This window comes from Apteryx mantelli, chromosome 1, assembly GCF_036417845.1.
Source record: "Apteryx mantelli isolate bAptMan1 chromosome 1, bAptMan1.hap1, whole genome shotgun sequence".
NCBI lineage: Eukaryota > Metazoa > Chordata > Aves > Apterygiformes > Apterygidae > Apteryx > Apteryx mantelli.
Genome location: NC_089978.1, coordinates 171,326,031 through 171,349,990, shown reverse-complemented (window position 1 = coordinate 171,349,990; position 23,960 = coordinate 171,326,031). Strand labels below are relative to the sequence as shown.

Sequence of the window (23,960 nt, the reverse complement as noted above, 5' to 3'; positions counted from 1 at the left end):
AAAGAATTTTTTTTAGTCCATTTTAATTCTGCTTGATGGGATGGAACAATTTTTCATAAGCACAAAGATACCATTTCAAGGAAAATTAACACTTGTGTAAAATCAGTATTTCTAAAAAGAAACTGATTTGGTTCTAGTATCTGAAGATATATATTCCTTAATATAAATCTTGTCTGTTGCATTGAGACAAAGTAGCCACTTACAATTTTGTAAGTCTATACAATAAGACATGTTTAATCAGAGCAAAGGTAAATGTTGGAAAATGTTGGGATATATATTAATATCGCTGTTTGCATTTAAAGCCAAAAGCTAGCATCTTGGCTGCTTTCTTTTCCTACATTGGTTTTATGCCCCCCCAAATCGATCTAATTTACATATACATTAGACCTGTTGCAGTTAAAATTTCACCGTACAAAACAGTACTAAGGAGCTTCACAAACACATTTCCTGAGCCAACGCTGAAAATAACTCACAGGAAAAGGCTGTTGTTGAGCATATAAATGGGTCTTTCATCAATTCTCATTTCATATTTGACTTTCCATTCCACATTTAAGATACTCTCTGAAGCTACGTTTTCCTAACCTGCTATTTATACCATTGTTGTTAACTGGAGACAAGAAGAGCCATGTTAGAGGAGGCGAATAAAGGCCAACATTAAGTGTCAAATATGTAACAAAAAGTTAGCTTCCTTCATCTTAAGGAAAGGAAATATGCAGAAACAATGCTGACATTAGGAAAGAGCAAACGTGGAGTAAAAGAAGAGAGAAAAAGAGGTTAATTCATGAAAGTATGTGACACCCGAGTTCCTGTTAGCCATAAATGGGGAAGTTAGGAAACGAGCTAAAGGACACGGGGTTTTATTTACTTCTTTGCTTACTTTGGGCTCCTCCTTACGTCACGCCGCGCTGCCCTCTGGCCCGAAGGCAGCCAGCTCCATAGGTGAGAGCCAGCGATTGGAGCTGACACAGCATCATCGGGAGGAAGGATGGGGACATCCTTGTATTGTACTGGCAGGATCGATTGCAGTAGCACCCGCAGGACATTTTTGCCATCTGCAGTGAGCGCTTCTTTGGTGGAAAACGAAGGACGGCAGTTAACCATTTAGTTCATAACAAATCCTGCACTGATGCTCAAAAGGGCTGTTTTGGTGCATATGGACTACATGTCACAAGCCACTGTTTTTTAAATTGCACAAGACAGTGACAAAAAGTAGCCCTGCAAAGCCTTTTTAAAGCAGCAGAGAGACTGGCCTAGCAGTCAGCGACTGCATTTCGTCAAGATCTATCTAATTTCCATCACCATTGCTGGCTTGCGCTCTCTCATACACACATAAACACAGACAGTCCCAAAAGTATAATGTCAAGAACTTAAATAACATCTATTTTTATGCAACAGTTGCAATACCATCTGATAAATTAGAAATATTTCATTATTGCTTTTCCAATTCTGTCAGAAGGTTTCTATGCATCGGGTCTATGTCAACCTGCCTTCTCCATTTCTTTTATCAAGATCAGCATCAATATGGAGCCCTTGAAAAGGGATGAAAGAAATATCAAAGCCACACAGAATACAAATATTTTCTTTCATGACAGGCTTTGAGATCTTCACAATTGTTTTCATTTCACAAAACTTTCCAAATATTTTCAAGACTGGATTGTGTACTAGAATAATGGATTTGGTATTGGAAAAACTTAGTTTTCTGATTTATTTCTCTCTGACTTTTTCTTTCCCCCTCTCATGGCAAGAAAGCATTGGACCTCAATATTTTTCCCAATGTCAAAACAGCTGAAATCAGCACATATCAAACACACTTGCACAGTTTGTCAAGATTCTTTTAAAGCAAAAAGGTTCATTTTTATTTTGATTAAAAAATGATTAGTGCACTTTTTCCTCCCAAAGTGCTTTAGAAGTTTTATGTATTTTCCCAGATTGCATGAGAGTACCAAAAAGAAAAATATCTTCTTATAGGGTACGCATTTTATTTCAAGCAGACTAAATTATAGACCTGAGCTACTGAAAGCCACCCCAACGCTAAGGAAAACAATTCCTCTCATTAGGAAAACAGACCACAGAGACAAACTCTTGCATCAAGGCTCCCGCAAGAAAAGAAAGAGACGAACCCATTTGCCTTCCTGAGCAAAAGATCCACTCTAAGTCTTCCATGTAGTTTTGCATGCTACTCTAGGACTATAAAAAAAGCTAACTAGACAATACAAAATTAACCAAATCATTCCAGATGCGAGGACTGTGATATGACTAACCCATTTGCAAGAGGAGTCCACAAGCCGGGTACAACCCCAGGATGACAGCTCCAGCATTTATATATACACCCATTTCCTTCTTAAAATCCTCGCGCCAGAACATTAACACTCTTAAGCAACAATATTACCAGCAGGACAAGTTTCTCACTGATTAGGATGCTGATCAAACACCCCTAACTTCTTTATATAATTCGTTTCTTCATAGTTTATAAAATAGCAGAATGTGCGAAGTCAGCAAGAGAGCGTATTCGTGACGTGCAAAGGACGGCATTGCCCACAGCTTCCAGCCGGGCCTGGCAGAGGCCCGGAGGCGGGAGTGCCGACGGAAGCGGCCCTGACTCACTCCTTGCCGCCAAGCCTTCCGAGCAGGCAGGGGTGTGCTAGCTGCCTTACACGTATGTGAGACAGCAAGGTAGAAGGGGGAGAAGAAAAAGGCACGCACAAGGAAGGAGAAAAAAGAAGCCCGGTGATAACACATAACTAAAGATAAGGAGGACTTATAGGAAATGTAATGCGTTGACTCAGTTATTCCATTAAAACCAGAGGTGTGACTGCAGAGCAAGAATTTAATACACAACTAGGGGTGGCAGAACCTGGCTGGAAGCACAGGGGGAAGACCAGAAGGTGGGACAAGATTGTAGGGCTGGTGGAGGAAAAGGAACATGTATTCTTCAGACCAGACACTACACTAATCCATTACAACTAATTTTTAAGAAACAGATGAAATCCATAATCCACACACCTGGCCTCTTGTCATCAAGAAACTATCTTCTCTTTGTATGTGGTTTTATTAAAGGTTATGAAAATGTTTTTGTACATATATATACACCAAATACAGCACCTTCAATACCCAGAAAGTATTTTTAGCATTCAAATTTTAGAAAGCATAAGTGTTAGAGAAATGTTTAAAAATTCTATTTTAGATACTGCAGTAGTTTATGAATTAAGTACTTTTAAGAAAAGTCTTTTGAACAGGAATGTGCTTGTTTCAAAAGCCTCCCTAACATAGCTAACCACTAAGCAACACTGTATTTATCTGGTGTAATACTGCTCATAAGTAGTATACCCCAACCCCAATAAAATGCAGTGCAGATAAGAGGGATGGGTAACAAGGAAAAGTGCTTAATCGCACAGAGAGATTTCAATACTAAAATCAATATTACAGAAAGGCTTTCATGGAGACATAAGCGACCTCTGGGAACTCAGGCACTCAAACAGAACATAGTCTTGGTAACTAAACTTATATTTTGCACTGAGGCATTCATTTCTGAAAAGCCAATGGGCCGTTCTAAATCAGCATGGGTGGGAGAAAATGGGAACTCGTATTAACTAATCAATACTGAGATCTCAAAATACTGTGGTCCATGTGACACCCTCCCCTGCTTCCAAAAGAAAAATCCTAGCAGGAAATACGTTGCAACAAGCCACGCAGTGGAAAATAATCATGACACAGACAGCTCTAACTTCTGTCAAGATGAGGTAGCAATCATTTGCAAGGTCTTGAAGAACACTGTCAAAAGCAGCCAGTAAATATGGTATGCTGTTCCCTGAAGGGCTGAAGGAGCAGACTTACTGAACTGGAAGTATAATACTCTTGCCTAGAACATCATCATAACAAATGCAGAAAGGAAGCCCATAAGACCCAGAGAAGTTTAAGTTTCTGCTTTCTTCAGCGTATGTTCCACATCATGTTGACTTTTCCTTTGTATTTTTAGATTATTGGACAAGTGTACGCTCAACTTTACATTTGATTTTAAAGAAGATTTTGCTGTCTTCTTCGGAAAAAAGTTTTTGTTACTAAAAAGAGACAGATAACAAGCATAAATATTCCTCATTGGTTAGGAGGTTTTAAAAAATGGTGTTACCTCAAAGCAGGACTGTTTCAACTACTGGTCTCTGACAATATCAGAAAGAATTGTTGTGTTGCTATCAGCAGAACTGACTTTTCACCTCACTCCTCAGACCTGTCCCATTCACTTCGCAGAAAAGCAAAGAGATGCTTTTCCTGTCACCTGCAGCTACATAATGCATTTAAAACTTCATTTAGATTGAAGCGCACATTCTCTATCCCATAGCGTCTATTCTTCACTCACTCTGTTTACAGTGTCCAGATAACAATGCGTTTACTTTGATTACCCATTTTAAATGGTAGCCCAAGATTAGGACAAAACAAGCATGCCTTAAAAACTGTTCCAAGAGATTTCTTTTTTCTACAGTACAAAAAATACATGGATCATCTGCTGCCAAGGTATTGTCATTACTTTCTTTACTCAGAATATTCACCTGAACTAAAACAAAAACAACAAACCCAGCAGCTTCTGTACCAACACAGTGGTTCACACACTGCATCAGGACACTAGTTCCCTTCCTTTTAAAGCCATGCCCAAATTTAGTGGATGTGAGGCTGACATCAACTAACTCCAAAAAAACACTTGAGAATACTTGATAAAGTGGTTAACAGGACAACTGATACCTATACTATTAATTACCCAGGCCTGCCACTGTACATTTAAATTCCTGCGGGAAGGTCAAAACAAACAAAATGTGTCCACATTTAATAAGATATATGAATTTAGGATAAGACTGTCAGAAACTATCAATATTCTCAATTTAAGCATATGGGTTTCACCAAATGGGATAAGGAGGAAATTTCACAGTAACCACAGAAGCACTGGGTACATCATGGAATTTAATTTCTTCCTCTAGAAAGATATATAACAAGGGCTAAATACACCACTGGGCTCTCCTAGTAATGGGAAATCTTGTGTTCAGAACTGTTATAATGCACAATTGCTATCATTATTACTAGAAACGTAGACAATCACTCTGTGAATTTCTCAGAACAATCTCATTTGTACTTTGGCTTTAATTATACAATAAATTTGCATTTGAGATGCCATTAGCAGTGCATTATAGAAATTTTATGCACTGTGGTCTATGAAAATGAGATAAGTATATGTTCTGACAAGTTGGGGAAAATACCAGTAGTAATTATTACCATAATGCCAGCACTGTTTCTCTACCTTCTTTTATAATACCACTTGGCACAGGAAAATGTAAAAGGTTCTTAAAGAACTATGCAGGAAAGGTAAGACAATGACAGTGATAAAACAACTTCAAAAGGAGTAAAGATTACAAAGGATGGGAAAACTGGAGAAGCTACCTGCTTGGTTCCATCTGGGCTAGGGCCCTTTGGCCTTCCACGCCAGAGCGCAAAGGCATACTTGGACGTGCTCTTCCAGCTGCAGCTGATCTAGTTAAGAGATCACTGCCCCTGTGTATCCCCTTTTTCCCCCAGGGATTTCTGTGCTCCTTGAGATCTGCTAGGGTAACTTCATGCATAAATTATTCCCTGAGGCAGTTTCTGACCATGTGATTTAGTTTAAAATAAACTTAAATTTAAATAAAGTGCTCAGGGTGATGTTTCTCTATGTGTGTTTTTTGAAGAAAAGCACAACACACTGAACCACTTATGTCAAGAAGATCCAACTTAGGAGGGAGCAGCTACAGCTGCAGATGTGCCAGGGTGCAAAAATCACTTAGACCACCAACGGTACTGGAGAAGGTTTATGTGGAGAGGGAATGACTATAAATCTCATGCACTCATCCAGGTAAGAAAAGTATGGAACTTCACAAGGAACAACTGAGGTCTTATTCCTACTGCACTTCAATACAGCAAGACATTCCTTTTCTTTCCCAAAGCAAAGACAAACATTCACCTGATCCAGAACCACAACACATAAACATATATCACACAAACACATAAAATATGCCCTGCCTTGTCTTTTCCTCCTTAGGCAGATCAAATCAAGGGACTTCCCAAAGAATGGGGTCGAATCCCCCAAAAGATACCCAAAGTTTAGGTTGAATCAAAAACCATACATGCAATCAGGAAGTAGTAGCACTTAAAGTTTGCCAGGAGAAAAACAAAACAAGAAGCACCCTACTGTCAACAACAAAAATACTCAACAAGTATATAAACACATATATAACACATAACACAAACCAATGCCAAACCAATAACTGGTAATACTACTTCTCACAATAAAGCTTCATGCTTTCTATCAAACAGTCCAACATTGAGAACATTAATCCTACAAACCATTATTAATGAAGGATGCCACTTGAAATATTTGTCTTCTCCTATAAAAGAAAACATATTCCCCTAAAGAATGCCAAGTTCTCAAATTCTTTACAACATGCGTTTGCTTCACACACACACACACACAGAATGAAGCAAAGCTTATGAACTCAGTGAAAAATCATGGTAAACATGACTATGTATAAGCTAGCTCTTTTCTTCTTGACAATATGCATACACTCTCAACAGCACAAAGAAGCGTAAAGAAGTTTGGTGGGCACTACACTATATACAGCCTGTATATTTCTTTCAAATCTGTAATGCTAGCTTGAGCCAAATCTCAAGGATCTGTAAGATCAACGGATTCATTGAACTGAAGAACTTATATAATGACATATTGGGTCAAAACAATGCTTCACCTAGTACCACACTGACAGACACAGTGAGAGATGCTATTTAGGGAGAACATACAAGCCTGGCCACTCTCTGTGGTCCATTCCTTTTCCCAGAATTCACAGCCACAGTATTACAGATGTTAAAAGATCTGTTCCTGCCTATTCCATTTAGCATCTGTTTGGAACACGTTATCTGTCAATCAATCCAATCGCTTTTTGAATCTACTGATACTATCTGTCTCCACCACCTTCTGAGACAACAAAACCCAGAAGTTGACTACCCGTTCTGCAATGAGTGCTTCCTTTTACCTGCAGAGTCACAAACCCCTGTCTTTCAGTAATACTCCGTATGAATCACACGGAAAGCTTCTCATTCACTGCTGCTAATTTTATTGCATCTGTGAGCACAGGAAGATTGGAAAGACTCAATGTATTCAGGGAAACGCAATACCTTTTGTTAAACCAGAACAGCTTTCAAGACCTGATGAAGAAATTGCATACCCAAAAGGTTGCCTCTTTTTCCCAGTTGTATCAGCTGATCTAAAAACAAATGCATTCCCCCACAAATCTAGTAATTATGTATTCTATGAACATTTAATCCAGCTCACCCCGAGACTTAGGTAAGGTTCATTTGTCACCATTTAAGTATTCTTGAACACAAATACATGATAATATCTAATTGCTTAATTAAATCTGGAAAAGCACATGCATAAGTAACCAAATTTTGATCAGATATGTGAAAGGCTAGTTTTTCCTCCTGACTCTCTTCACCAAGTGAAATAAGTTTTCAAAACTGCAAACACATATGGAAAGATATAAAGCAATATGACTGTTCTGCTGACATTTAATGAAAGGGATACAGACTCTCCAGTCATCATCTAACCAGTAAAGACATGTTTACAACCAACAGAGCTGCAGTTGAGCAGTTTAACTTCCCTTTTCTCTTTATTTTACCTGCCATGTCTCGAACGCCTGCTTGTAGCTTCATAAGGCTCATCAACCTCATATATGCCAGGGATCTGGTCTTCCACACTGCTGGAACTCTGCCATTCAAAACACAGATTTTTACCAGCACCCATAGCAAAAGGCAAGTTCTCATATTCTGGTATTTCCTCATACTGACGCACGTTCTCATATTCTGGAGCACAATTACTTGTTAAAGAATTGGAATGCGTTTGTGACAAATGCTCTCCTGAAAGCACCTGCCCATCTAAAGACTCCATCCTTTGATTATTCCGCATCTCGGGTTGACTTCTGTTTCTCTGCCTCTTCTTCTGTAATGCTGGACTACTTATTTCCACAGAATGTGCCTTTGCAGATTTAGCTTTCCTTTCGCTACTTATGGATGCTATATTCCGGTTGTTACCATTTCCATACCCTTCCCCAGTGGAAAGGCTAGCAATAGCACTATCCACTGACTGGCTGCCTTTAGACAGAAATTTATGGAAGTCACTTTTCATTAAGCAAACTGACAGTTTCATATTGAGAAACTTTTTCAAACTGTTTTTCTTCTGAGGGTCTTTGCAAGGCTTGTCTGTCCTTTCCATGTCCACAGAAGAGAGAGATTTGGCTCTAGGCTTGGTCACGACAGTTGCATGGTTGAAGCTTGTAGCAACATTAGCAGTTTTTAATGATTCAGAATTTCCTGAAAATGGAAGAATAGGATGAGCTAACTTCCAGACGGGTTTTTCAGAAGAACGTTTGGGTATATCACAGGAAGACAGTACTCCTTGCTCTTTGGCTGGCGTGTGCATGAAGTGAGTTCCTTCTAGAATGCTGTTTGATTTCTTATCTTCACTGGAGGCATAAGAACTTTTTTCAACAAGCTCTGCTGATGCAGCTTTTTTCAGCAGTCCAGCAGCTGGTAGGCTGTTCCTCTGTGGTTTCTTCGGAATGATTTTTGGAGAACTTTCATCCTTTATTTTAACTTCTTTATCTTCCATTTTTTGTGGGGAATCATGCAGGCTACTGGAAGCAGGTGAATGCTGACTGCCAGTTAATTTGAGTTGCTTTGGCAAACTCATGGACAAAGTATCACATCTGATAAAGTTAGTCCTTTTGTCCACAGCATCTAGCATACTAGCATCATCTGTCATTTTATCCATGGAGTTAACTAAGTTAAGGTCTTTCTCTAAAGAGCATTCAATGTTTTCTACCAAATTAGAAATTTTATGTGACACCTGAGGCAAAAGATTTTGTGATGTTGACTCTCCAGTATCAGCAGGTTCCTTCACCTGATGCATTTTCTCTGCAACGTTTTGAGTTATCTCAGATTTTTCAGGATGAAGCCCTTCTTTACTATTGTTATAAGAAACACTCTGACCAAGAATGTTAATTTTTGCTGGCTTTTTAAAGCTTTGATCAGAAGGCCCAAAGGAATCATTCTCTGAATTAGATGGTTCCTTTGTTCCTTCTCCTGCAGTGTCTATGCCATCCTGACGGACTAGACATGCAGTACGTGGCTTTCTTGGCTTAGGAATTGGAAGCATTTTTGAGCTCGCAGCTGAACATGTTTCAGAAGAAAGAGAAGTCTTTTCTGAATCTGCTTTCATACACATCTCATCTGAAAACATAATACTGCTACTTAAATTTTCATTTTCCAGGATTTCCTGGTCCAATGAACAAGAGCAACTGTGGTTATTTTCACTCAAACTAGGGCAAGTTTCAGACATCTCAAACTCATCAGCAGTGAGCTTACTGTCAGTATTTTGTTGCTTCCCTTTAGCTTCCTCAAAAGAAGATGAAGACTGCAAAAGTTCCATAAACTCTATTTTAACATTGTTCTTGGAACTGGTGCTATTTCCTCTGTCAAGTTTGTCTGCATACTTGTGTCTCACAGGACTGCTGTTAGGGAAGACACTCTGAGTTAGAACATCTTTAAGCTTCTCTTCCAGAATGCTGGCTTTCAAAACTACCTGATTTCTATTTTCTAGTTTTTCATTGTGACCATCTCCCAGATCTAGCGCAGTTTGTTCACCTACTTTGATGTTCTCCAAGTTTTCAAAATGTTCAAAAATTATCTGAGTTTTACAAGTGTTCTCCCCATTTCCAAGCTTATGAAGGCATTCAAATTTGCAAGATGACATTGGTAGAATATATGCTGTGTTATCAGTACTCTCTTCTGAGGCTTCATTTTTATAGTTCAAGTGGTCCAGTATTTGAGAAGAATCTCCTCTGTGTTCCTCTAAGCTTTTTGTGCTTCTTCTCATAGACGATGGAGGTCTAACTTCCGCAGTAGATGAGCTCTTGAGAACCTTTGGTTTTGGTGCAATTGCTGGCTTAGTTTTCCTCGTTGCTTGTATAACACCAGAAAGTACAACATCAGGCTTCGGTGCAACAGGTGGAGGTGTTGCCTTCTGTCCCACAGCAAATTTTGGTTTGGGGGCCACCGGTGGCTTCTTAATTTCTAGGAAGGATGGAAAACAAAGATTTTAGTCACCATCAGCCCATACAACAACTTCACCTGCCACCACAGTATTACTAGAAGATTTGTAACATTTAAATCACATGACCTGCATAGAGGATACTGGCATTTGTATGCATATATTTTTCTCCTGAAAGTATTTCTCCCCCCTTCCCTACCACTTTTTTTTTTTTTTTTTTTTTTAACTAGCAGCCTTTCCTCCTTTTAATAGGCACAATCAAGGAGTAGAGGGAAAAATTTTCAAGGATAACTTGCTTCTTAACAACTCTTTCTAACTTTACAAAAGTGTGTGTCCTTGCTCAGATACTGAAGCATGATGCTAATGAAAACAGAAGCAGATTAGCTTGGTTTTGCAGTCTGAACTATTCTAACACTTTTAAAAATGGTGAAAATGATGTTAAGTGCCTACTGTATAATCAGCCACAAAGATAACAGACAGCTAGGGTAATTACCAACACAGTTTAGTTCCTTCCCCTACCACCTTTGGAAATGTTTAACGTAAAAATATTCTCCCCCCTTGTTTTCAAACAATATTTACATGGATTGCCGTACCATCTGTAAAACTGGAGTCTGTCAGCAGCAGTAAAGTGAAATGGATCCTATGGTGTGAGGTTAATGCAACAATTTATAGCCAGTCAGTACCTTCCAACTTTAAAAGTAAAATGTCACTTCTGCTGTGCATCTTATAAAATTACTCTTCCCAACACATTACCATCTGATCTGGAAGCAGCTACCACCGCTATGATTTATGACCCACTTGACAGCCTTAGATAACAAACCTTGAGGAGAGTAGAGGGCAGGAAGGTGAGAGCAAGAGGAACTCGGGGTTTGTAATGTTTTGACCTCTCTCTCTCTTTTTGTGGTTTTTTTTTTTTTTTGGTGTGTTTTTGGTTTTTCTAAAGATATGCCTGAGACATTCCAACAAGGCAAGAGATTATTTATGATGGGGGCAAATGGTGGAAAAGCAATTTGAGATTTCTACAGGTTCTCAGTGATCTTGACATATGAAGACTGATTTATATAGTAAGCAAGATTCTCATTTTGTTCTTTATATACTACCTTTGCATTTATTGCCTCTGTTTAGAACAGTATTTTGGTATACTTTCAGGAAGTCAAATGCACTTTAAAGAAAATTCTCACAAAACCATGCTAATTGATGATTCACATGCAAAGGGGTTGCCTAGGCCATTGATTAAAAATTTCAGTATTCCTTTTGAATACTGAATACTGAATACTGTGCTGGGGTGGGTTTGCTGTTGTTATTTGTTTTAAGATGTGCAACTGTAACCTAATCTCTATCCTAGAAATATAAGAATAAGGTTGCAGGCTTAGTTTTTTTTGTTTTTGTTTTTGTTTTTTTAAGAAATCTAGATGGTTAAAAAAAAAAAAATAGATGCACTCAGATGCAAGCATTTCCCAAACACTAATCTGCTCCTCTAAGGAGACTGCCAGAAACAATGTCTTTACTACAGAAACAGGAAAACCATGTTTTTCTAGGACATGAATCATTAAACTGTATCCAGACTGGCTCCACTTAGCCTTAGAATAGTTGTCCTTGATGCAATTATATTAGCAAAGAGGTAAATCTGATGGCAGAGGCAATTTCTGAGGCATTTTGCAAGAGGGAATGCACTATTTCTTTCAAAAGGTATAGCACCACATAATCGAAATGACAGCCAACAGTGGCACAGCTACCAGTTACTGCAAAGGATGCACCACCTTCTGCTTCCTGTCCAAAGACAGATATTTCCCCTGCTGTGAACTGCAAGCCAATAGTTAGCTGGAGGAAAAAAAATTAACCATTTGGATGGGCAGGCACTCACCCTGAATAGCAGAAGACAGACAGATTTCTTGAATACTCAGACTCATGCAATGCAACTGACTTTTCAGTTGGACAATGAAGTGGTTGCAATAGAGGATGAGCTTGTCTTCTACCGTAAAAACAGAGGAGAGAATGACCATTTGGTCATGGAACACTACACTCCGGTAGACCTGGGCCAGGTGCAATAATTTTTATTAAGTCATTAAAGGTCCCTGAACACAGGAGGAGAGAGACAGTCTGCTTGGGAATCCTTCCTGATCCCCAAATGAGATAAACTGCAGAAGATTTAGGAGATAAAAATTTGGCTAGGTAAATGATACCCTGTGGAATATTTGTCCCACTCTGCAAACAGAAGTCTCTGTAGCTCAGAAGTGTCTCTATAGTAGAGCCACCTAATATTTTGGCCACCAGTCAGACTAGATTAGCCTGCAGGGCTTTCAGCTAGCATTCATTAGAGAGAATTTGAGAAGGCACGATATAATACCATTACCTGAATATAAGACTCAAAACCAAAGCACAAAAGTATTAACGGATACAAAGAAAACAAAACAGTTGTTTATATACTGATATTAGAAACCTGGGTAATGAACAAAATCAGAAAAATTCCCTTCTGACAAATGTGTGATTCAGTAAGTTTTCTGAAGCCTCACAGAACTTTCAAATGACTTCGATGTTAAAAGACATTGGAACAGAGAGAAAAGACAGGTAAGTTGCATGGTATATTAAAAATACCCTTATCTGTTTTAAAGTTATTACCAATTTCATCTAGTTTGAATAGGGGTCAATGTATTAGGGGTCAATGTATTAACAGGCACATTACAAGTTTCAGTATCAATACAGATCTGCAATAGGTAACCAAATCAGAAATGAATCTGATGAGCTGCCCTTTCAAAATATATTTATGATGCAAGAGTAAAAAAATCCAGGAGAAAGGAATGCATACCAATATTTTTCCTCAACAAAACATCTTTAAGTTTCTGAAAAACACAAGTGATGAACCTAAGAATAATTAAAAAAAAAAAAAATCACAGCAGCTAAGCAAGAGTAAATTAATATTAGATTTTGATTGGAAATTGCTAATTCAAATTCAGTTGATCATGACCTAATTTAATTCATCATGTGCAAATCCAAAGCAGTTATACATAATACACTGCTTTAGAAAGGGCAATTTCCTATCCTGAAAAGAAAGAAGACCAAGAAAGCAGCAACTGCTACATATAAAGGTGTAAACAATGACTGGAAGTCATACGAGAGTGACTTTTTATTAAATGAAAAGTGGAAACAAGCTTCTTTTGTGAAAAACAATAAATAACATCAAGGAAACAACAACTGCATGGCATGGCGAGTTCGTTGGGCAACAGGTTTTTTCCCGGTGCCAAATGGCTCTGTATACCTAAGAACAGAGATTGTTGGTTATACTTTGAAGGAGAGTAGAAACTGAAGAGAATTTGGAGATCATCGTAGAAAATTATATGAACTCTATGCAAGTGTGTAGCTAAGGCAGTAAATAATCTTACAATTTACAAGGAGATAAATATAAAAAGAGGTAAGGAGTTGAAAATATTTCTGTACTCAGCAGCTGCCAGACTGTTACTGACATACTATGTCACACTTCGGCATTCTTAAACGAAAACTTGGGAAGAATTCAAGAAATAACTACAAGAAGTACCTTAGGTCTAAAAAACATGCCTCAGATTCCAGAAAAGTTCACCCTACTTAATTTATCCAAGCATTTAAGAAGCGAGATGGTAATAGTATACATAATTATATACATGTGAAAGATTTCTGATAATGGATGACTCTCTAATCCAATAAGCAAAGACATAATGAGACCCCCATAGCTGAACACTGAATTTTGACAAGTTCAAACTAGAAATAGGGCTTTTAAAATTATTATTAAACCACAAGGATAATTAACTACAGGAACATCTCGCCTAAGGTTGTGGTGGAGTCACCAGCACTTACAGTCAACCTAAACTCACTTTCTGAGATATGTAATAACTTCACAGGCAATTTTGCACTGGACACTGGATTCTCTGGCCTGTGTTACTCAAACTCCACTGTTAAACATTTTACTATGATAAACATTTTACCTTGTTAAGTTTATTCCCATGCTCTTGAGGTTCTTTTGAACTTCCATGCTTGGGAATGGCAAAAAAACAATAAAAAGTTACGTTCATCTGCATCTGTACGAGAAAATATGAGCAAAAGGTTCTGGCCAAAGAGAAACAAGTTTGTGATCTCTGACTGATCATCCCAGTCCTCCTTTAGAAAACAAATCAAAAGGCTATCCAGAGGATATAAAAACGCAACAGCCCTTCTGTCTAGCAACACGGGCTGTTGTGCACACACAACTTGATATTCCAGTCTTTGCAATGCCCCACGTGAGTGGAGGCCTCCATCCTGATATTCAAAGTCCTCCGTGGGACTGGTTCTAATTACCCAAGAGATGTCCCCTTGCCAGGACCCTACAATCCACCTTGAAGCAATATTCTTTTGGTACCATGAAACCGTAAGAAGACAGGGTAAAACAGTTAATCAGCGCGACACAAGAGAAGATTTCTTACACCAGCTGCATCTAAACTTAAAGTACAGGTACGGAAACAAGTTAGTATGGGGTAAGCCAAGGAGTGAGTTTAACAAATCAGCTACTTTATAGTAACTGTCCATGTGTGTTCTCTTACGTTACTGCACAGTATTTGTGGTAGCTTATTCCTTTTCGATGAGGTGATCTGTTTTGTCTGCACTAGGAAAAGAAAGGAATTGGGCTTGAAACATTGTTACTGTATAGCACCTGGCCTACTGTAAATTCACATACTAGCTTACTCACGGTAGCTTGACCAAATATGCATATTCTATTCTCAGACAGTTAGGAAATAAATATTGAAACTCTTTTAAACTTACCTACTAGGCAACATATTCTTTTCATACATAGCCTACCTCTATGGAGGTACCCACAGAGCGATCAATCTGCTGTTCTTTCTTACATAGAGTAGGAGCTCACTCCAACAGCAGATTGACTGCTCCTGGGATTACTCTCAGTTTAAAATACTCCAGCTCACAGAAGCAGCAGACACAAAACAAGTAAGACACCAGTCAGGCTTTGAAAGAGCATGTGGGCAGAGAGATAATTATTGCTATACGTTTGGAATGTGCATTCAGAGACTGTTGTGACGGTAGTTAATACATTGCACAGAGAAACAGATTCCACAGTATTTTAAAACTCAAATTCTCTAGCAACTTCAGTTTTAACAACTCGAGACAAGACATTCCGGTTCAAACATAGCTACTTTATGTTTTCAGTTACAGAAGGAGAGTTTCATTAGATAAACACCTAAAAAGTATTCTGAGCTCATTAATTTATTTCCTGTGAATGGGGTTTTGCCTTTGCCTTTGTTTTATCATCATGCAGAGGCTCTAATTTTTTTTAAGGTGTCACAATGCTAAAAAGTAAACAAAAAAAGAATGAATCATGACATCCCGGAAGACAACACATGGAGTTTTTAAAGTACAAGGGAAAATGATGGTTTCCAAGCCACTAGGTTTTTAGAAAACATCCTAAACAAATTGCAAAAGGAAAAGATTAATTTCAAAATCTCATGTTGTTCAATGACTTGTTGCAATAAAACAGGAAAGTTGGGGATAACTTTAGAGCAAATGCAAGAGATGAATAAACAACCTTTTAAGATCATATGTAGAGATAAAGCTGAGTAACTATAATGAGACTTGACATATCAGAGGGTTAAAGGGACACTAAACCCTGTAGGCTTCATTTTTTCAGACCTTAAAAGTAATGAAGTGTGATAGGAAAAGTCATGTTGATTCTCTTTATTCTGTTCCTGATATGACTTTTTTTCTTTTGAGTTACATTTTTGACATTAAAATACACTACACATTTTTCGTTGCTGCTGCCAAACCAAATTTCAAATATATATTTGAATATATATATTGAGCTGTATATTCCACCCACCATTAAATAAGTCTGTATAGATTCACATATAAGGGCTGTTTCTTCAGCAACAAATAATAAATATCAAACTTGCCTATCAAGCTAAAGCCTTTCATTTCTGCAAATCCTAATTACAAATATTAAATCAATACTTATGACTGTCAACCAAAACACTTTGCTCTAAAGGTACATTAAAACCACAGGTGAGAGATATATTCAAGCCCTTCAAGTTAAATTGAATAAAGAGCAGAAGGAAATCCAGGCATTTCAAGTTCTGTCTGTAGTCTTCACATCTGACAACGTTTTTACTAAAAAGCTATGTTATCAATCAGATGTCAAAAAGCATATCATTTTAAACAGCACAAACTAGAGTAATAACTAAATTCACAATCTGAATGATTTCAATATTCAGAAAACCATAGGAATAAATTTAAAATATAGGGGCTAGTAAGAATTGATTTGAGCATTAGCTTTATATAGCATTGGGATGTATATATTTCAGGATATGTATTCTGTGGCAATAGGAAAAGGCAGACTTTAAGCTTCTACAACCTCAGGACTGTCTTCTCGCAGTCCTTAGTCTCTTCAGTCATACACTGCTTGTGAGCTCCTTAACTAAACTGTCAAAGCTGTCATGATCCTGTCAACAAGATCATGAATCTCTCATCTTGCTTCACCTGTTCCCTATTTATTTTCTTACCCTCACATGGATAAATTCTTTATCCCCCCTCCAATAGCCTTCACACGGTCTTTCAGCTTCCCTCTTCCTGCCCACCACGACCCTTTATGCCTTCTCCTTCAAAACCCTCTCGAAAATTCACATTTTCCACGAAGCCTTCCCACTTTCTTCTTTCTGATATTCCTCAGCATCCCTTTCTCTTTCGCCTTTTTAAGTGGCTTTCCCCAGCAGACTCCCTCCCTCTGCACCTTCCCCACAAACACCACGACGACGACACAAACTAAAGCGACGGATCAGAGACTCGGCCCTGGCATCCGACCCCACACAGGTGCAGAGCCTAATCCCCAAAGTCCTGGAATAACTGTTTAGTGCTGCAAAGCTGTCCAACTTTCTGAACTTAGTACCGTATCAAATTCAATTTTAACAGTCCAGCTCCCAGCTCTTGAGCACCCCCTAATATACATCTTTTATTTGCACAGCTGTTTAACTCTTAAAAAAAAAAGTAGCAGTGAACTGTACTACCAGTAGCATTACTAAATACTTCAAACATACAACGCAGCTGTTAAACAGAGATGATCTAAACAAAGTCAGAAAAGTATCTGATAAAAGCGGGAATATATTATATGGGGCAGAAAGATGCATTAAATTGCTTTCTGTTTTCCAGTGATCTGTGCTTATTAGCTAAGGGATAACTTAAAGTAACTCTAGGCTGGATAACAATTTGACTATTGCTCGAGGGGAAAGACACTGCAAATTAGCTTGATGCTTAAAGTCCACGGGTTTTGGGGGGGTTTTTTTGTTTTTTTTTTTTTAAGAAAAGCCCGCTCCCCCGAAGGCTTTTTGCTGCTTAAGGCTTACAACCCCCGGCGACGAGTTTCCCCACGAGAGCGGCGGGCGGGCGGGCACCCACCCCGCGCCCCGCGTCCCACCCCGGCGGCGCGGCTCCCGCCGGGCTCCCGCGGCCACTCACCGGCGGAGCTCATGGCGCCTCCGGCTCGTCGTCCTCCCCCGCCGCCGCCGCCGCCGCCGCCGCCGCCGCCGCCGCCTCAAGCCCCGGCCCCTCTCAGCGCCGCCGAGAAGGAGCCCATTGTCCCGCGGCGCCGCCGCCCAGCAGCGCCCCCGGCCCCGCGCCCCGCTCCTGCATAACGTCCCGCCGCCACCGCTGCTCCCGCCGCCGACTGAACCCGGCAGCGCCTGCTGCCGGCCCGCGCCGCCCGCCCGCCGCCGCCGCGGCGCCCCCTGCCGGCCCGGGGCGGTGCAGCGCCGCCGCCGCCCGCCCCTCCCCATCCCCGCCCACCCGCGCCCAGAAGTGGGTGCTCGCGGCGCCTTCTGGGAGTTGTAGTCCGCTCCCCCCCGCGCCCGAAGCTGGGCCGGGCGGGGAGGGGAGGTGCTGCCGCTGCCGCCGCCGCCGGCGCGGCGGACTCCGTTTCCCAGAGTGCCCGCAGGGGGTGGCATGGCGGAGAAGGATGACACCGGAGTTTGACGAAGAAGTGGTGTTTGAGGTGGGCGCGGGGGTGACCCGAGGCGGGCTGGGCCCGTGCCTCTCTCCGCCCCTCGCTGGGGCGTTGCACCGCGGCCCCCGGCCGTTGGGCGCGCGGCGGGGAGCGGCCGTTGGGCGGGAGCGGCCGTTGGGCCCGCAGCTCGGGGCGGCTCGTAGGGGCCGGCGGCGGCGGGTGCAGCGGCGGGCGGGGAGCTGCGCCGCGCCGGGGCAGCGGCCCTCTCGGTGCGGGCCCGGGGCGCGGGGCTGAGCCGCCGCCGGTGCGGCTCAGCTTGGGGACGGCGAGGACGGGGCCGGGGCGATCCTTTGTGAGGCCGCCTCTGGAGGCTGGGCACCACCAGCGCCGTTCCCCCTCTTCTGCCGTGGGCATTGTGCCTGCTCGCACGCTTCATGTGCCTCCTGGTTGGTCATCTCCCTTACAATGAAAGGCGTTTTGCCTTAAGGCCTTGGGTCGGCCTCATGTTCTGTCAGACCAATCTATGAACGTTTTCAGAAGTCATTAGGAGTTGAGGAAAGTAGTAGTACGGCGGCTATCGCGTTTGAATAGTTGTTTCAGTGAAAAATCCTTGAACCTGAAATGACTACTTGTACCTAAAGCAAAGCACGTGTATCAGAGGTTGCCCTGACCTACACTAACTACTGAGTTGTGGAATCTGGGGCAAAGATAGTAAATCCTTTGCCCAGCTAATAAATCCTGTTTCTAAATCAATGTAATTCTTGTAAATGGTGTATCTGAGCATGCATCCACCTATGTACCAAGTGTTGAAACTACCTTATCTTGCTAATGTTTGTATTACTTACAGAACTTGCATAAAATCTTTAAAGATTTTATGCTGTATGTCCTGTTGAGTAATGAGGCTACAATATTATGTGGGCCTTCTTCAAAACAGTGGCTAAATATATCTGTTGCTGTGGTTCAGTGACAAAATCAGATTGGTTTGCAGTAGGTGAATGTAACTGCATCTTCATGGAGGTCACACCTGTTTTTTTCAGGTGTACAGGGAAAGTGGTTACAGAGGAAGATTGCCTTTAAAATGATGAATTATTATAATCCTAAGACTTCTGGTTTCACTAGGATGGAAAAAGCTCCTTGTGTAAGGAGTTCTCTTCCTCAGATGAAAGTACTGCCCATTCATGGCTTGGTCTGCACCACATAGTTTTGGGGGAAACTTATCTTATAGTTTGGTGTTTATCCACAATCAACCCTGAATCCTATCAATACAGCCTTTTGTTTATGTTGGTGTCATGTTAAATCACTTCCTTGAATAACTTTTTTGGCAGGAATTTATTCCAGGGGTACTGTGCCTTCCCTCATGGCTGCTGCAATTACTTCTTCAGTATAGTGATACTCTGCTTATAATTCCATGGTTCTTTTGTTCATGCAACAGTAACCATTTTGACTTAAAAAAAAAAAAAAGGGGGGGGGGAATTCTGATGCATAGGAACTAAAATACATCCCTGCATGTGTGCGTACTTTGTGTGTTTTGTGAATCCATCTCCTTCACTAGTAAAGGCCCTATGCTACATTACTATATCTATCAAAGTATACTGAGTAGCATAGTAACATATTTTTGATACGTTAATGCACAACTATAATACCAGATAAGCAACTGTAGGAAAAGTTCAGACTTTGGTTGGTTGGTGTCGGGGGTGATCCCTGATGTGCGCAGCTGGGTGACGTACCTACTGATGATAACAGATACCTCGCAATATCCTGATGAAATATCTTCAGGAGTGTTGCTGCTATTGTAAGATGAAGGCCTCACAGAGAATTATGAACCTCCTTTACACAGATGAGCCAGAGGTGGGGATTAGGAAGGAGAAGAAAAGCATCTCAGGTAGTCAGTGTTAAAACATATTTCTTTAGTTATTATTTTGATTTTGTTTTGGGGCCTAAACTCTCCCCCTCCCCTATGATGTTTGGTTTTTATGAAGCAACTACATTGTTTCTGTGCCTCAGTAGGGCAGGCACTTCCCATCTTATTCTTCAGCAGCCTCTGGTCACTTTTGCAAGGAGGCCTTCAACATAGAGACCTAGGTTACTGCAAGCAGTTCTTTTCTAACAGTTTTTGTGCTCTTGTGAACAAGATATTAGCCAATATTATAGGCAGCAGTGACAAATTTAGTCATGTTTATTCCATTAGCTATACATTCATTACACAGGTCATGCCCACTCATTCTTCCAGACTTATACATACCTTCAAACTGTAGAAAGGTGTCTTCTGATAATCCTCCTGTTACAAGCAGCTGAATTCTATTCATATTTCTGTGAACACCTGGGGAAGTTTTCGGGCATTTTCTTATCCTTTCTTGTTTGCTTTAAGTCTAATCATGTTTTTCTTATCAGTGGCTTTGGCTAGAGTTTCCTTAAAAAGCACTCTTACACCAGGTGACAACGTGGGGATTAGAATAGAGAAGGAAATGGACAAAGCAGGGGGGACGTCTTTGGTTTCAAGAACTCCTAGTTTGAGTCTTTTGTCATAAGAGTAGAGATGCTCATGACACAGGAAAAGCACTGAAGATGTGTATGAAGTATGCCAACATGGCAGGCGACTCTTGAGACAGTGAATAATCTCTACAAAGCTACTATGAAGAAAATACATGAAAGCTCGTGCTCTAACAGCTAGTGCACTTCTATTTCAGTATTAAACCCTTGTTATATTTTTCCTCCTCATCTTTCCTCTCCCCCAGCGTACCAGGAGAGCATGACCACTGTCCCTCTGGTCAATCATAGTAGAAGACAAGGTTGCTGATTCACTGTGGCTTGCGCAGGAGCAGCCAGCACCTTGCACTTGTTCTGTGTGATTGCAAAGTGTTTGGGGGGGAGGGGGGGATCTGTTACTGCTCAGTGAATTCTTCCACTAGGAAAATGATAACTTATCTCTTTTGTCTCACTAAAATCACCAGAAGGAGATAGTCTAAGTATTTCTCTAGAAAAATGTGAATACGCTATTACTTCATGGTAGAACAGATATAATGAGTAGCTGAGGAGGCTTTGGGATCACTGGATTTGCTGGTATGTGTTGCAGGCAGGAAGCTTTTGGGTGTTCTGCATGATATGTATGGGGAAAGTGCCACTGATATTGTATTATTGTATTCAGCTACCAAAACTGGAGTTGTCTTTCCAGATACAGTGTTTTCTAATTGTTTGGCAAGCATATATCTGCACAAGTTAATGTGAAGAAGCAAATTACCTTCCCCACACCTCCTTCAGCCATACAGTGCTTCTTTGTTTTTTTATAAATGTCCTTGGTATCTGCCTCTTGGAAGCGGCTAATCTTCATGCTTTCCCATTCCACTTGCCTTTGCTATTTTTCTTTACAAGTACAGTTTAAAAAACAGCATACAGCAACAACAGTTGGAAAACTTGACTTACCAGGATCTATCATGTTTATGAGGTGTTTCCAGGACGTCCTTTCAGTCTGTCAAAAGCATGCTGAAAGCCAGTTTCTGCCTGCTCAGTAGATAGTTAAATCTTTCCTTGGTGCTATCTGTGTGCCAAAGCACTGGTCTCATAATTCAGAGTGGCTAGAAGTAGCATAGGTCCTTGAGAATTTCACTTAGCATTACAGCACCACCTAATATGAGTATTCCAGTCTGGAGAAAAGGTTCTTTGTTGCTGCTTTTAAAAAAATTCTGTATTCCTAAAAATGAGTATTATGCACCTTTCCTCATCTCTGTATTCTTACATCAAGGAAACATTTCCATTAGTGGGCTAACAAAAGCATAACCAGGAAAGAAGTGGTCCAAAGTATTTTTCGTGCCCAACAGAGTGGGTGGGAGACCTGTTCCATACCACAGTTATGTCAGTGTTATCTTCTGCATATTGTTCAGGTCAGAGCCCTGTCCAGCAGGCCCTGAATACATGGATGATAGCGGTCTGTATTACAGATGTTGTAGCATCAAATAGATGATGGCCCATTGATTGATGAGCTTGCAGAGACCAATCATTTTTCTCGCTATCAAAGCATCTTTCATATTAATGTGGGTGTGAAGGCAGGCAAACATAAGCATGGTGCTGCTGCCCTAGGAAAGCAGTATTTCCCATGCAGAAGTTCAAGAGCCACTGCAGATCGTCATGATTGAATAATAATGAATGACGGTCATTTTACCAGTGCAGAAGTGCTGTCATACTCTATTTGGTTGATAAATGAATTCCTACAGCACCCAGTGAATTTCATTCACTGACTCCATAGTCCTCAGCACTTCAGTTCTTTCATTTGTTCTACTTTGCAACCGGTTGCTCTTGTAATTAAAATGCTAAAAAAATACTGAGGAGGAGGGAAGATGCAGAACCCAGCAGACACCAAGATGCCCCTGATATGCTTGGCATCTGTTCGTCTGCCAGCAGAGTATCAAATTAAAAACTGTTACAGTATAGAGCAGATTATGGAAAAAATGGAGGAACAGTGAAATTCTTTATTCATGTCTTTCTTATGGTATTAAAGAAGATCATGGGATAGGGTAGGGAAAATATTAAGATCCTTGAGATGAGTTTTTAAATGAACTAGAGGAGAGAATGCTGTAGTGCAGTGTAGTGTGTGCTGCACTGCAATAGTTTCTGAGTAGCTGAACATAGAGTGCAAGCAACTGTATTCCAGAATCCTCTGGAAAATTGCAATGTTTTGTGTATTTTGACATGACACTTGAAGTGCATTAGTCAGTATTTTTTTATTTGGACCATGATATCTGTTTGCTTTGTTTGTTTGTTTGTTTTTTAAACAGATGCCCCTTCTTGCAACCAGCTAGACTCCTGCAGCATTTTTCTGGTAGGAAGGCTGTTTCAGAACTTCATTGTTCTGATGATTAAAAACTGCTATCCAATTTCTGAACTGAAATTTATTCGTGGCTACTTAATACCTACTTACACTTCTGCTAGTATTGCCCATTAGCATTTATAGTTCCTTATTTCCCTGGAATTTGCCTCTCCTAATGTATTTATAGAGAACAATCTTATCCTGGCTAAGTATTTTGCTAAATTGAATCATCCAGTATATTTTAATCTCCTTTTACAAAACAAGTTTTCCATGTTCTTCTTTTTCATATTTGTTCTTTGTTTGCATCTACTTCAGTTTGAATTCATCTTTCTTTATGTAAGCCAGCAGCGTAGTACTTGGTGTTCTTGCTGGGGTCCTATACAAATACCTGCACTTGTCTCTGCTGGGAATACTTTGATTCTTGCATCTTTGGGCTACAAACAACTTTTTCAGGACTTCATACTAGTGACTCATTGTAATGTGATAGGCTAACCACTCATTTCTGTCTTTATTTTTTTCCAACAGCTTTCAGGTTATTGGAGAACTTGTTTTTGTTAATCTCTGTATGTTTTTATTAATCACTATGTCTTGCTGTTGTTTGCTGTTAAATTACATGGCATTATTGGTACCCATGCAGGGTCATCCATTTCTTTGTGTATGATATTTCAATCCTTTTCTGTGTAAATGGTGTTATCGGGAAATTTCATTAGCATGCCCTTTTGGTGTAAGGATAATTAAGGAAAATTTAAAAGCTTTGATCAAGGACTGATTCCTGAGGAACTCTATTAGTAACCTTCTTCTGATCTGATAGTTTTCCATGCAGCACAACCCACTGTCATATCTGCTATCTACGTATTTGGTTTCTTTCCCATCTTTTTCCTCTTAACTGTGTCAAAAGTATCCAAATCCCATATGGCACAGTATCAAAAGTCCATATAAACTTCCTGCATTTCCCTTGTCTAGAAAAATGAGCTGTCTCGTCAAAGAAAGAAGTCAAGTGAGTTTGGCACAATATACCTCTGGTGAACCCATGTGATATCTTCTGTGATGATGTGTTTTCTTCTCTGTCTTTGAATTTTGCAAGAAAGAATTAT

The 23,960-nt window shown here is 40.3% G+C and overlaps 2 protein-coding genes across 12 annotated transcripts in view; one reads left to right on the top strand and one right to left on the bottom strand.

The window, feature by feature from the left end:
• The window catches only part of FGD6 (FYVE, RhoGEF and PH domain containing 6), a 76,068-nt gene extending 58,429 nt beyond the window's left edge, over positions 1-17,639 (bottom strand). For all 4 annotated transcript variants that reach the window (XR_010886537.1, XM_067312397.1, XM_067312406.1 and 1 more), the window contains exons 1-2: positions 17,582-17,639; positions 7,692-10,143 (exon numbers count right to left, since the gene is read on the bottom strand). Coding sequence is in view for 3 of the 4 variants with exons in the window: in XM_067312397.1 (XP_067168498.1) it covers positions 7,692-10,143; positions 17,582-17,594 (2,465 nt within the window). In the remaining variant the exon portion in view is untranslated. The remainder of the gene's footprint in view (positions 1-7,691; positions 10,144-17,581) is intronic.
• Positions 17,640-17,970: 331 nt separating this feature from the next.
• VEZT (vezatin, adherens junctions transmembrane protein) overlaps positions 17,971-23,960 on the top strand; it is a 70,884-nt gene continuing 64,894 nt past the window's right edge. For 7 of the 8 annotated variants that reach the window (XM_067312309.1, XM_067312287.1, XM_067312272.1 and 4 more), the window contains exon 1: positions 17,971-18,113. In XM_067312309.1, the coding sequence (XP_067168410.1) occupies positions 18,078-18,113 (36 nt within the window). In that variant the 5' untranslated portion in view covers positions 17,971-18,077. Of the gene's footprint in view, positions 18,114-18,484; positions 18,512-23,960 lie in introns of those variants that run through there. The other variant, XM_067312279.1, reaches the window with a different exon arrangement.